The sequence below is a fragment of the Athene cunicularia genome, assembly GCF_003259725.1.
Source record: "Athene cunicularia isolate RWA chromosome 4 unlocalized genomic scaffold, athCun1 chr4_part2, whole genome shotgun sequence".
NCBI classification, from domain to species: Eukaryota; Metazoa; Chordata; class Aves; order Strigiformes; family Strigidae; genus Athene; species Athene cunicularia.
This window is the reverse complement of record NW_020799099.1, coordinates 21,675,245-21,689,259: the sequence shown is the minus strand read 5'-3', so window position 1 is coordinate 21,689,259 and position 14,015 is coordinate 21,675,245. Positions and strand designations below refer to the sequence as shown.

General features: G+C 37.7%; 1 protein-coding gene across 1 annotated transcript in view; it reads left to right on the top strand.

Moving 5' to 3' along the window:
* The window catches only part of GRID2 (glutamate ionotropic receptor delta type subunit 2), a 594,006-nt gene that overhangs the window by 265,796 nt on the left and 314,195 nt on the right, over positions 1-14,015 (top strand). Inside the window, 1 exon segment of the mRNA XM_026848052.1 lies at positions 12,983-13,267. Within this exon segment, the coding sequence (XP_026703853.1) occupies positions 12,983-13,267 (285 nt within the window).

Below are 14,015 nucleotides of genomic sequence, written 5' to 3'. Positions count from 1 at the left end.
ACCTGAAAGGAGGTTGCAGAGAGCTGGGGATGAGCCTCTTGAACCAAGGAACAAGCGATAGGACAAGAGGGAATGGCCTCAAGTTGCACCAGGGAAGGTTTAGACAAGATATTAAGAAGCATTTCTTTAGAGAAGGGGTTTTTAGGTGTTGGAATGGGCTGCCCAGGGAGGTGGTGCTGAGGGATATGGTGTAGTTGGGAACTGTCAGTGTGAGGTTAATGGTTGGACTGGATGATCTTCAACATCTTTTCCAACCTAGATGATTCTGTGATTACATTCCTATTAAAAATAAGATGGTATAAAAAAAAAGGAGCAAGAAGGGGAGAAAATGAGAGAAAAATGTAGGCAAGTAGTGCCTTAGCAGCCTGAAATTCCCCTGCTAACAAAGGAAAATAATTGGTTATATGAAACTTGAGAAATAGCAAAGTGTACTTGGCTCTCTCCTCGCTAATTCATAGGCAAAGATTAGGCATAACTCTTGGAAACGTCAGAAAACTTCACACCTTTCAAAACTGGTAAAATGAGATCAGGGGTCTTTGCTAAGCTTAATCCTCCTGGTTTATACTAGTTCTTCAGAAAATGACTTCCAGGTAATGGGATAATATAGTAGAATTATGCAAACAACTCATGTGTTACAATGCATTTTTAAATTATTTACTCCTGGTAGCTAGTCACCTGTAATTAAATTTCTGAAAACTGACCACTTTTTTTTTTTTTTCTGTGGTACACCTTTTGCAGCATACTAATGAGATGCAGTGGGAAAGGTAGGCAGTGTCTGTTCTTTGATCATACCAGCCCAATGGCAAAAGACCATGTAGGCAATGCCCTTGGCAGTGCTCACATTACTAAGAAAGTTGTGCTTTACTCAGTCCTGAAAAAACAGCTTTGAAACTTCAGCCTTTTTGCTATTGTGCATGCAGCAGCCTCAGGCATTTAGACTGCCATGTACATATATATCCGGACCAGCCTTTTACTGCTTACCTAAGTGCTGGGCAGAAAAGCAGACTTGTTTTTATCACCAGCTTTTCACATGTGTTGCTTAATCTGTTATATACTTCAGATACTGCAGTAAAATGGGCATAACTATATCTCCTTGTTTTCCTAAAGTATTGGGCATGCCTGAATGAAAAGAATACGCTTTATGTCAGTTCTCTTTTTTGCTTCTTTGCCTCTTTGCTTTCCTACAGCATGATATCTGTAGTACTGTAAATCAGACGGTGGTATTTAGTGCTGTGGTTTAGTGCCAGTTTCAGGGCATCCCTGCAAGCTACGCAAGGTAAATTATTGTGGATCCTTTTTTCCACTTGGGCATAGAGCTCAGTACTGGAGCTAAACACGCAGGTGATGCCCAAAAGGCATTTGACAACTGAAGGAAACATCTCTGAATTTTGTACCTCCCCTGTGATGTTGTGTAGAAAAAGCAAGCTGAAAGGAATGACGCTATTTGCCATCCAAACCAGGAGCTCTCAATTTACCCAGCAAGCCTGGTTCCTCTCTCATTCACACATCATAGTGACAGATCAACTCATTTAAAACTCATGAGGTGATACCAATGCAAAATGAGTAAATGTGTCAAGAAGGCAGAATCCTGTGGTGGAGTCAATACTCTTGTTTTGCAGAGGTATTGTGGCAGTGTTTTTCATGAAAGAGCTGGAGGAAGGGGAGAAAATCACATCAGTCACTACATGAAATGCTGCACCCACAGGATTGTAGGTTGCAGTGAAGAAATAAAGTTGCTGGTGTCTGAAGTAACTCAGCGAGCACTGGTGCTTCGATCCAATAGCAATTAAAAGTTTTTAAGAGAGCTAGGAAGAAAACGGTAACTTCCATTTGACGGAAAAGCGATCAAGTAGACTCAGCAGTTCAACTGCTTCAATCCACGTGGTGTTCCTGCACATGGTACTGCTGCCTTGCACTATACAGTCTGTGGAAAACTACTGCTCCAGTTTTGGAAGCTGAGACTGCTTCTTTTTTCCTCCCCACATGGTTTTGTATTTGTCAGGGAGAGATACAGTTCTGAAATGCTACTTACAGGCAAAGGGAAGCTTTGCCTCTGATTCCAAATAGGATTTGTGCCAATTGATTTCTAGTACTTGGTTGGATATGTCTTTTGTGGGACATCTATGTCTACATTGTTAGATATGGGTTTTAAATCTCCTGGCAATTCTGTTTTACCACGGTGCACATGGTTTACAACTGCTACTTCCAATTAAGGTATTAAGTATTTAGTGTTACCCAAATGATCCTTATTGAAAATATGTATTTTCCATTTCAGAGTTATGCAAATTTCTTTTTCTGTGACATTGAAAAAAGTCAAGGGAAAAGAAAAGCTGCATTACCTTCTTTTCCTGGCATCTTTTGCAACTATTAAAGTCAAAGCAATCTCAGTAAAAGGTTGCAACTGGCACCAAAGGAACACTGCACCATTATTATTCCTGGAGTAAGAGCAAAAATAGACTCTCAGACTTAGGCACATTTTGTCTTTTCTCTCTTCACACACTGAGGTTGCTGCCAAGTCCTGCTGCTTCTTTGTCTATAACATGCACCAAGTTGATTTTTCCTCAGTACCCTTTTAACTGACACAGTTGTCAATGCATTGGCTATCTACCACTTCAGCTGTTACAGTGTCATTGTCACTGGCCTCCTTGCTGTAAGTTCCTTCTCTTCCACTACTCCCACATTGCAGCAACCTGCGTCCTCCTCCTTGATGTCTGAATGGATTACTTCCCAACTGCAAACCTCACTGCCTCATTTACTTACCAGCTAACATTTAACATCCTTATCTGTGACCTCAAAGCTGTGATTACATCCCTTTACTCTTCATATTCCTTTAATGTTGTTCCTTACAAAAATGAGTTATGTTTTTTTTTTGCTATTCCCATGCCTTCCACGATACTGTTTTAACATTTCTGAATTCATATGTTCAGTATGCAAGCACTGCACCCTCAACCCTTTCTAAATGTCGTGTTCTGGGTTTCACCACCTTCTGCAGTTGTTAGTGAATATGTAGCCGGGGTTGTTAGGACCAGTCACACTACATGTCAGATACGAAACTGTGTTGAGGATGTTTGTAAGTAATACAAGCTAAAATGCTGAATTCCTCTGTCATTGTTGCGAGATACACAATCTAATATATGTATATGCCTTTCTCCAAAAAGACTGATCATGGGTGTTTATTTTCCAGGAGTTGAATTTTCCATCCATGGTTTTCTTCTTCTTCTTACCTCTATATCTTAAAATTTCCCCTCAGCTGAACACTGTATCTGCAGTTTTTCTTGTAAAATTATTACTCCTTTATTGAATACTTCTACTTATAATACATTCCCCATGTCTGCTGGCATTTTGCATTATCCACCAAGACTTTGTCTCCCACCTACAGCTTTGCTTTTATTTACCTCATTCACTCCCCATTATGTACATGCCTGTGTTTCAATATTATGTTACATACCCCCATCCCTCATAATCAACAGTGGTCTTGCTCTGGGGTCCCTATGCATCTGGAACTCTGTCACTTAATCCCATTGTTGCAGGTCACATCGCCTTGCCTTTCAAATCTTTCCTTTTCATAGAGCTTAGTTACATTGAGCTTAGAACATAAAACACTTTCAATGGCATTAATGTGCAAAACAAACAATGAAAAGCTGCAACAAAAGATTTTGTTTTCAGTCTTTGTGTATGTTTTAGCTTGGCATGGAAAACAATTTCCTTGCTTTGCTTTCTGACCTTGGGCAAGTAATTCCCTATGGCACATCTGTTTTTTTTCTTCTGTGAAATAGAGATGAAGATGTTGAGCTTCTTTTCAAAGCATTTTCAGGCTACAAATAAAAAAGTGTTCTATAAAAGGTAGTTGATATTTTTATTCTTATCATGATTGTTATTCTGTATGTCAGTGAAATAGGCACGATGTCTATTCTTAGCAAATAATAATGCTGATAGTTGTTTTGACTCATCTAAGGTTTTCTTGAGTGGCTAAGTTGCTAATGGAACTGATGTTCTGAACTCCTACAGACTTCTCAGTTTTTTCACACCCATTTATTTTTTGCAACTGATGTACTGTCTTCCTTGCTTTCTTTTTATTCTCATACAAAGCTCTTTTATCTTGACGTGGTCTGTTTCCCTCTTTCATGACAAATGCAAGATCTGGCCTTAGTATTGTTTGCTCTTCAAATTGCTCTGTTCAATTCACTTGTCTAGTAGAATTGACTCTTTTTTTTCCTTTTTTTTCAGAAAAAAAAAAAAAGTCTTCCTTTATTTAGCTTATGAAAAAATAAAAAAAAAAAAAAAAAAAAAAGTTGCTCCACTGTCCCCTTAGCAGAACATTCCCTGAATGTTTGCTGTTTGCACTGTAGGAAAGAAAGCTCTCCCAGATTGCTGTTCACAGATTTCTTTTCCTTTGGGGATGGTCTTATTTTGAGCAGTATTGTTCAGTAATATCTATGCTTGGGAGAATGCCAAGCTCATCCAGGGCAGCACAGGCAGCTCTTCCCATTGTAGGGCTTCCAATTAAACTAACGCTACCAGCTGTGTGTTCTTTTGTCTGCCCTGGACTAGGTTGTGGTATTGTGCTTCACATTGCATCTCTCCAGCAGAGCCAGTTGTCTCCATACTAATAGTTTGGGCAAGAAAGGGGAACTATGAAAGACGAGCATTCAGAAAAGAGAGGGGATTTAAAGGAACTTCTGGCAATATGAATTATGTTAAGAAATGGACCTTCTAACCTTGGAAAAAATGGTTGGAGGGGAAAACAAATGTAATCATTTGTATTTAGATCATACAAAAGTGTTTTACGAAGGTATCAAAGTATCATAATCACCAAAACATAAGAGAAATCACATTAGTCAAGCAACAAAGTAATGACAGAAGAGGGACAGGGATATGAGCCTTCAGATTTACAGTCCAGTGCAAAGTCCTTTAGATCTTCTTGTTTCTTGACATTGGCGGAGATGGGGTGAAGTAGATGGGGAAAAAATTTTTCAAAAATAAGAGATGGAGGAGGAAACATGAAGAGAGAGAGAAGATACTTTGACCAGCTGGAGCAGATCCTAAGGAGAGAGGGAGAACAGTCAATGGGAGGATGAAAGCCAATGTTCTGCAATGCTCAGGGGAAGAAAAAGCAGTTAGGAAGGTAAAGTTAGATCTGAGACAGAAAGGCTGGAAGGGAAAATTGTCTGACAATCTGACTGATAGGTGGCAAAGAAAGTGTAATTTTTGTCAAACGGCATCAAGTTCAGTGTTTTATTCTCCTAACAAGGATGTTGCCCTGGCTTGTTTTGGACAAGTCCATAAAATGAAAACTGTTGATGCTCAAGATTTAAACAGATACTGTTGTTGATGTTTTTTCCCCAACGCTTCTACACAGACTTTAAGAGAACACAGAACTAGAGCAAGTCCCTGTGATTTTATCAGGATGCTGTCTTTTTGATAAAATTGTCTTTAATTTTATATTAAGCTGCTTTTTGACTCAGCCTTTTCGTTTCCATTTAATTGCTGCTATGCAGCAATTGTCTGCTCTGCAGCAGGCAACCTAGCTATTAAAAAGGGTATCAGACACTATGCGCTGCTTAATAACTTCTCAAACAGTGCTGGTTAGGGAAATTAAAGGTTCAGCAACAGTGCAAGGGCAAAGACGAACAAAGTAAGGGTGGAGGAAGTTGCGCGGTGGACTAAAGTAGTATATTGTTCATTAGTAAATAGATAATCAAGTGTAATCTATCAGGTTTTGCACATGAAATATAAAGTTTTCATTTTGCTGAATGGATGAATGGAAATTGCTCATGTAACACTTTGAGCAAGGATGCTGGCAAGATTTAGCATGTATTGGTGAGGGATGAGCACAAAAAAGGGAGGACTTTGGAGTCATTCTTGGAATCTAGGCCTGGATTTCCTTGCATTCCTTATTTTTCCAATGGGCTAGATTAACTTTGCAGATGGATGTCCCAGTTGAGAAGGCAAGATCCTAGAAGTAATTTTTGTGATGTGCCTCTAGACCTTTCTCCAACGAATGTCACTCCTGACTTTAATTGATTTAATCTCCTCCTTTCCCTGCCCATCTTCACCCACTAGAACTTGTACTGAAACTTTCTACAACAGTGCTGGCTGTCACAGTCTCATCTTTCCAGGTCTGTCAGTGCTACAGTCACAGCTTTTACCTCTCAACCATATGCACCCTGAAAAGCTGTGGCACTTTTTGGGGGAGTATACTCATGTTCATGTGCTAGGGGAGATGGCAGTTGAAGATTTGTGGCTGTGTAACTTCTTTAAAATGTTGGGGGTTTTAAAATGTTTTTCAAAGCAGTTCAGTATTCTCGAAGGGATATGAGCCATCGCTCCTTTGCAAGAAAGTCTGTGTACAATTGTTGAATACCAAGTGAAACCAGATTTGAAAAATGTAAATTGTACTGCTGTTTATCTGCCTGGTGTTGTAATCTGGCAAGACATATGCCCTCTGTGTGCCCCTGTAGAATTGAACAGAAGAGCTGCAGGTTGGCTTTCATGAAAAGAGTAAGAAATTTGGACTTTTGTCCAAAAAGAGAACTTGTGGAGCATTCAATTTAGTAGCCTTTGCAAACTGTGCTTCTTTCAAGCTCTCATATTGCATCCTGCAAGAGATGGTGTCAAAATACCTTTTGTATATACATCTTGCTTCTCTCCAAACTTGTGAGACTTTTAGTTTATTTTTTCAAGGCTCAGATGAGATATTAAATTTTAATGTGATGGATTTAAAGTTACCATAATCAGCAAAGCCTGTATACAGGAAGATTCTAACCTGGAAAACACTCTGACAAAAATCTTTTCAAAAACAACATCCAAAAGTGGTTGTAGTGTTTCATGCAAAGGAAATGCAAGTGCACTCTCTGGTAATATATTTTACTCTTAGATATCAGAAGTTTGGATTATTTTTCCCAAACAAAGAAATCCCAAGGCTTAGGAAGCACAGCTGTTAAGACTCAGACACAAGTTTGTTTTACAGTCAGGACAAACTAAAATCCCTTAAAGGTTAATTACCAGTGAATTTAAAATACTGTTAGCAGTCTGAGTTGTGTATAATGTAGTGGAGGGGAGGGGGAGATCGGCTAATGTTTACAGAGATGTAAATGAAGTGGCTTTCTGTAACCTTATCAAGAAAAGGAACAGGATAGAGTCTATTATTTGCACTGCAGAGAAGATTCTTTAAAATCCAGTCAATAATTATCACACACACACACACACCCCAACATCTTACCCTTACTTCCTTCTGAATAGTTTTCAGGATATATTAAAAACGTGCTGTCAGTCACCTCAAAATAATTCAGTTCTGAGTCTGGGATAAACCCCTGTGTTATGAAGGAAAAATAATTTGCAAGAGTAGAATTGCTATCCAAAAGTCGTAAAAAGATTTATTGAAAATTTGAGGCTAGGCTTACTTGATCATAGATCTCATAAAAAGACCTGTAGCTGATCTGTTTAAACTTCTTCTAAGTGTTCATGACTTTTTTTCATGTGAATACATTATCTTTCTGCAATGAATTCATGAATGTTTTGAGACTGTTGTTTAAAGGCGACAAAGACCAAAAAAATTGCATTGAGGTTAACATGGCCACTTGAGGAGCAGGAAGCAGAACACCTCAGTGAAAGAAAACCAGACTTTAACCTTATTCCTTACCCTTTGCAAAAGGGAATTTGCATGCTATGGTCTCTCAGTCTTCATTAGCATCCTGAAACTAAGAAAAGATTTGAAGAGCAGCCAGCAGCATATTATTCTCAAAGTAAACAAGAAATAATAGCTTATGTTTTCAAAGCTACATAGAAGTTCTGATTGCCTAATATCCATATATAGGTTCTCAAGTTGCCTAATGTATTTTTCCTGTTGAATCAACTGTTTATCCTGATTTGGATGCGGATTAATACAAATAGGGTGATGGAAGGGATAATAAATTTCCAGAATGCAATAAATCTGTAAATACTCTCTTCATGGTTAACGTATGATGAAAACCTCAGGTTATTATGGCCTAGATTTTTGTCCCCAACCTCTGACCAGATTGTAGGTTCCTGGCTATTTTGTTGGAATGGGGAATGAATCTGAGTAGCCTTCCAGGGAACCTGTGATCATACAGGCCCCAAAAGCAAGTTAAAAGATAAATATTTCTGTGGAAAGGCTGTACTCACTTTCTACAGAAATCAAGGGAAAGCTAATTTGGCCCAATTCTAAGAAGCCCTCCTGGTTTCAGAGTCCTTGGAGCACTTCCAAAACACAAAGTATGTAAAAAAACCCAAACAAACAAACAAACCCACAACAGTTTAAAAAACCTCATTCTCCATCCCCAAAGAGAAATATTGGTAAAGAGAGGGTTTTTTCCCCAGCTTCACATTCAGCTACATAGTTTGAGGCATTACTCTATATGGGTAGTATGTGGAAAACATTCAGGAGCAGTGAGATTGAAATGATGTCAGCTTTGAAAGGAATGTCCAGGATAATGACATTGGGGTGTCCAATTTGGGCTCATGGGACCAGGATTCTGGGAACAGGGTTTATGTCTAATTTCTGTTTACTCAATGTATACTCAGTCAAACAACACTACAGTTCTGGAAGACGCCTAATAGTTTCTAAATTATAGAAGATGAAGAGGACCCTAGAATACATCTCTTACTATTTAAAGGGATACTACCCACTCTTTATGGACAGTATTTAACACTTTCAAAAAAATAATGATAAGAGTTGGTCTGAATTTGTTTAGCTAGCAGTTTAAATGGGAGCAAAATTAGGTTGTTACTGAAGTCTCCAAAGATCTTATTTTTTTCAGTTTGACTCATCACTTTGTGGTGTATGAGGGTGATTTTTTTTTTTTTTTCATGATTTATTATCAGGAAGAAAAGGGGAGAAATAAGTAAGAAAATGCTCGCACTTGTAGCAGCACTTAAATCTCAGTAGTCCTTTTTTTGGTGCCTTTATTTATTCCTGCATCTGTTTTTAAACTTGCTCTTCTTTTTTCTTTTTTTTTTTTCTTTTTAAATCAATTACAACAACTGGTAGTTATTTAAAGACCTACCATTGTTTCCATTTTACAGAGAACACATTTTAAGGATGCATTTGTAACCATGGCCATTTAAATTCTGCTTTGTTGGAAGGACTTATACAAGCTGATAGCCTAGATGTAAATTATTTATTTCAAATTTCACTGGCCATGAACTTTAGTTTAAAAAATAGCATGTTGAACACAAAATTAGGGGTTTTTATTTTCTTTAGATGCCATGCCAAACTAACTTAGGTGATATTTTACTCTAGAAGATCACTTTTTTGTTACTGGCAATCAGCCTACGAGTGTTAAAAATTCAGTAACTTTGCATTTTGAGAAAGACAAGACAAGCTGAAGAGTTAAATGTAACGCTGGGTGCATGCCAGTGTGTGCTATACATGCTGTGTGCTATATATATATCTACAATGGAGAAACATTTTAAATTTTTTTATAGACATTCTTGATATTCTCTCCACACAATGTGTGAAATTCTGTGATCAGTTTTATTACTTTAGTTGGTGAAGATCCAATCTTAATAGTATCTTCTATCTGGTGGTTATAAGGACAAATTAATGCCTCAACAACTTATGTTTAAACATAACTTATGGTATGGAACAACAGTGTTCTATAAACACTAATAATAATTTTCTGTTCCTTCTTTGTTAAACTTGCAATGGAGCATGTACAAGTCTATTTTAATTTGACATTTCTACTGTCCTGACTGAGGGCTTAAAAGACACAGCAATATTTTTCTTTCTATAGATGATTGAAAACTAATATTCCTGCATATTATTGGCAGTAGAGTAAATACCCGCTTGGAAATACAATTTCTAAGGAGGTCATAATAAATTCAATTGCAACAGAGTTTTGAATGCCATTTTAAGTCCTTCATATATGTATGGTTGTGGGTGTGTGGATTTTTTTTAATGCAGCTAGGACAAAATGCAACTCGGATATTTCAGGTTCAGGAAGGGAATGCAACCAGAATTTCAAATGTGTTTGAACTAGAGCTTTTAGTCAATTGATAAGATACGGTTGAAAGATTTAGATCACTAGGAAAAGGATTTAATAGAGCATTTGCTTGTGAGAGGGAAGAAGAGTTAAGAAAACATGATGTCATTCTTATGCTTTTTACCAACCAACTTTTCTGCTGGAGCCAAGAGAAGTTCTGCTTGGCTAAGGCATATATGAATATCATACATGATAGTTTGACATATCGTATAGGCTTGACTTTGTATCTATATATAGTAGAAATTATATTTCTGTTCAAAGAATAATCCAGTCAGACTGACTCAAAGGCAAGCTCTGCAACTCATGCACTCATCTATGGAAAAACCTGCCTGAGATAACAGTCCTTTCTCCAGCAGCTAATTCTCTGTCTACTAGATAGTCTCTGAGTGTACAGGAATAAGGCCTATTTGTGAGCATAATTAAGTCCATATTGCCCCAACCCAGCACACATGATTCTCATAAGCATATCATGAATGAAAGAGACACAGGGGCAGCTTCAGTCCTGAGGCTATTGTAACAAATGTGGTGCAGTGTCAAGAGAGAAGATTTTAATCCTTTATTCAGTTTGTTTGTCAGTACTGGCATTCGGCCCTCTGGAGCTAAATGTTCCATGCTGTTTTCTTCCCCTTCATGTTTCAATAACAATTTTCACAAAAAGCATGTTTCCCACTTCAGAGCATTACAGGGAGTATAGTGATTATTCTCAGTCTGAGAGTGTGCCTGGAAATTTAGACATTTTCAAACTATTTTTGTAATGCTGTTCAATCTGATATTTCTTTTAAAGTCATGTTTGAGAGACTGAAGGGTCGCACTACATATTTTATTTGAACAGGTGGTGTCAGGACCATGTCAACATAAATTTTCATTGAATTAAAAGCAGGCTTTTGCAAAATCCAACGTCAGTGTTACTCATCTATTGATATCTAGCTATAAAGATATCTATTGACATATAGATAGCTACAGGTATTTATTGATGGATAGATCAATATATCAATCAAAATAGTTTGTTTTTCAAGCAGTAACATTCTTACTGGGATATGCAACCTAGATATTACAGTACTTGTTGCAGGAGAACCAGATCAAGAAAGAGATTCAGCATCTCCCTAAAAAGATAACTTGACAAGCCTTTTAACTTTGTTGAAAGTGATGATGAAGAATGTAACAAGTGACATAAAAGATGAATAACTAATAAGATTGTTTTGAAATGTTCTGAATATTAGAAACTTGTGAGATTGATATATTTTGTCCAATTGCTAATGATATTTGGTACTTTTCTGAAAAAGGATGCTTGTAGTTATTGAAAATTCATTACCTTTAACTTGAAGTCCAGAAGCTGGCCCAAAAGCTGAGCTGTGTTCAGAGCATATACAGAGAGAAGAGTTTATCCTAAGCCAAAGCACTTTGAAACCTCTCTGTGGGAACTCTTGCATCCCATATTTATCTGTGTTGAGGAATTCAGAATTGTTCCCATACGACAGCCTCGGTGCCATCAGTATGCCCTGGGAATCTCTTCTGGCAAGGTCCAGATCTCTGTATCTGAACAAGAATAATGCACTGGCTTTAGGAGAAGGTAGTTCTCTGCATTCATGACCTGTAGTGTTGTCCTTTGCCTACAAAGTCAATCTCCACATGGGCCTGACTGTGAAACTTCATTCCTCACAGTGTAAATATTCCCACTGAGATCAATAAGTGTTTGTGGAGTAAAACATTACTCACTGTGAGTAAGAGCCATATGATATGAGATAACAGGTCTGGCACTAAAATATGTTTTCGTTTTTTTTAGGGGAGTATATTCTCACATGTTGGTTTCTTGTTTTTGCTTGCACCTGTTATGTGCACAGAATATTCCTTCAAAATAAGTAATTGCACAGCTTAGTATTGGATACCATATATAAACGCATATTAGTCTTTCTCGTTCCATTACCTAACTTACCTGTGTAAATTCAGGTTAACTGCATGTGTAGTTTTGCCAGTGGCAAATTGAGTATTTCAAAATTTAGCCTTGGGTGTGCTCTAGGGAATTATGCTATAAACACGTGTTGTTTCTTCATTCAAGCTCTCAAGTCTATTAGAAATCCAATATAAATACTTGACTCTGCTTTATTTCATAGGATAATCCTTCAAAATTACAGACCTAATCATTATTAATCCTTTTGATATTTATTGATTGCATTAACATTAATCATGATAAACACCTTTAATATTAATGTGGATGTCACTGGTATTGTACTTCAGACTGTCTGCTGTAACTCAGCCCTCTTTAACAGGACCATTAGTTACTAGATGTTAATATTTTTTGTGTAAACAACTCCATGCCTTTCTTGCAGAAACGAGGAGAGTAAATGTATATAAACTGTTCACTAAATTTTGAAAACATTTTGCTATTTGTAAGACTAGGTTTTTCTTTTCTTTTTTTTTTTCTTTTTTTTTTTTTTTTAAGTAAATAAGTTACATGAGGTTATTGCATATATCTCTCAAAACCTAACTCAATTTTTGCTTGGACAAGTTAGTGTACATAATCATACTCTATTGTCTTCAAAAGTTGACAACAAGCCTGAGCTGTTTTTTCTTCAAGTTTTCTCTGTATAATGCAAAGATCCAATTCATGGAGCTGTTGTGCTAGACTTTGCGGAGTGCTTATCTCCCTGGGTGGTCAGGTTAATTCAGTAGCTGGAATCAGTTCTTAATGTTTGTCACAAGGCCCAGGGGTAGGTCTCATTTTTGAGGGATAATTCATTTCTGGGCAAGGTGGACAGGGCATTCTTCCAGCTTTTACCACAAGACAGATCAAAGTGAATAGAGAAAGCTCATGATTCTAATGAATTTTACATCTGAATTACTCAATGTGCAAGACTTTATCCTTCTTTCACTTGATTGAACCTGTTGTGATTCAATTCCCAGTGTCTGTGTTTCAGCAGTAAAATAGGCCCTATGCACTGAACTGCTCTCACCTTGAATATCTCTGTGTTTTCTTACAGCCTGTGACCTGATGAACCAAGGCATCCTGGCCCTTGTCAGCTCCATCGGCTGCACGTCAGCAGGATCCCTGCAGTCACTGGCAGATGCCATGCACATCCCTCACCTCTTCATCCAGCGTTCAACAGCAGGAACACCAAGAAGTGGCTGCGGGCTGACCAGGAGCAACAGGAATGATGACTACACACTCTCCGTCCGCCCTCCTGTCTACTTAAATGATGTCATCTTGCGGGTGGTCACAGAATATGCCTGGCAGAAATTCATTATTTTTTATGATAATGACTATGGTAAGTATTTACTTAGCAGGGTGATTTTTATCAAATCCATAATTCTGTTGAAAGCAGTCACATTACATCTTTATAGTCTTCCAATAGTTCATGTTTTGCTTGTGAACATTTATGGTTCTGTCAGCATTTCATAGAACCTCAGAGAAATCTATTTCTAAAATCCCTCAATACTTACTTGTTTATTTGATAATTTCTTTGTTGGAGTTAGCTGATCAATGGAGAAATTATCTACCTGGCTTTCTATTCTGCCAGTGGCTGAAGCATGAAAGTTTTTAGCAAGCTCTCCTGTTTTTTGGACTGCAGAAATATATAAGATGACAATTCAAGAGGCAATGTGTAAGATTTTACATTCTGTAGAACTGTCTATTGTGTGGTGAATCTCTCCTGTTTGTTGACATATATTTGATGGCCAAAAGCTGAAGAAGTGGTGAATGTAGGCCAGAGGCCTCTGCAAGAATAAGCTGCTATGCGTAAATATGAAACTTGTAGAGAGAACTTCTGTAGAGCAAAGAACTTGAGGAGGGGGGCTGGAGAAGACAATGTTCCTTCTTTTTTGAGGTCGTTCCGTTCCCAAAAGGTGCTGAATTGATGGTGGTTGTGTGATAAAGTAAGTGCTACACAGATGGCAGCATCACAAGACTGCACCATCCATCTTGGTGACTCAGCTGAGTTTGGTACAGATATTTTATACAGCTGAAGGGAGATCTGGACAGATTTCTCTAGTATAGGTGCATTATCTAGCTAATTT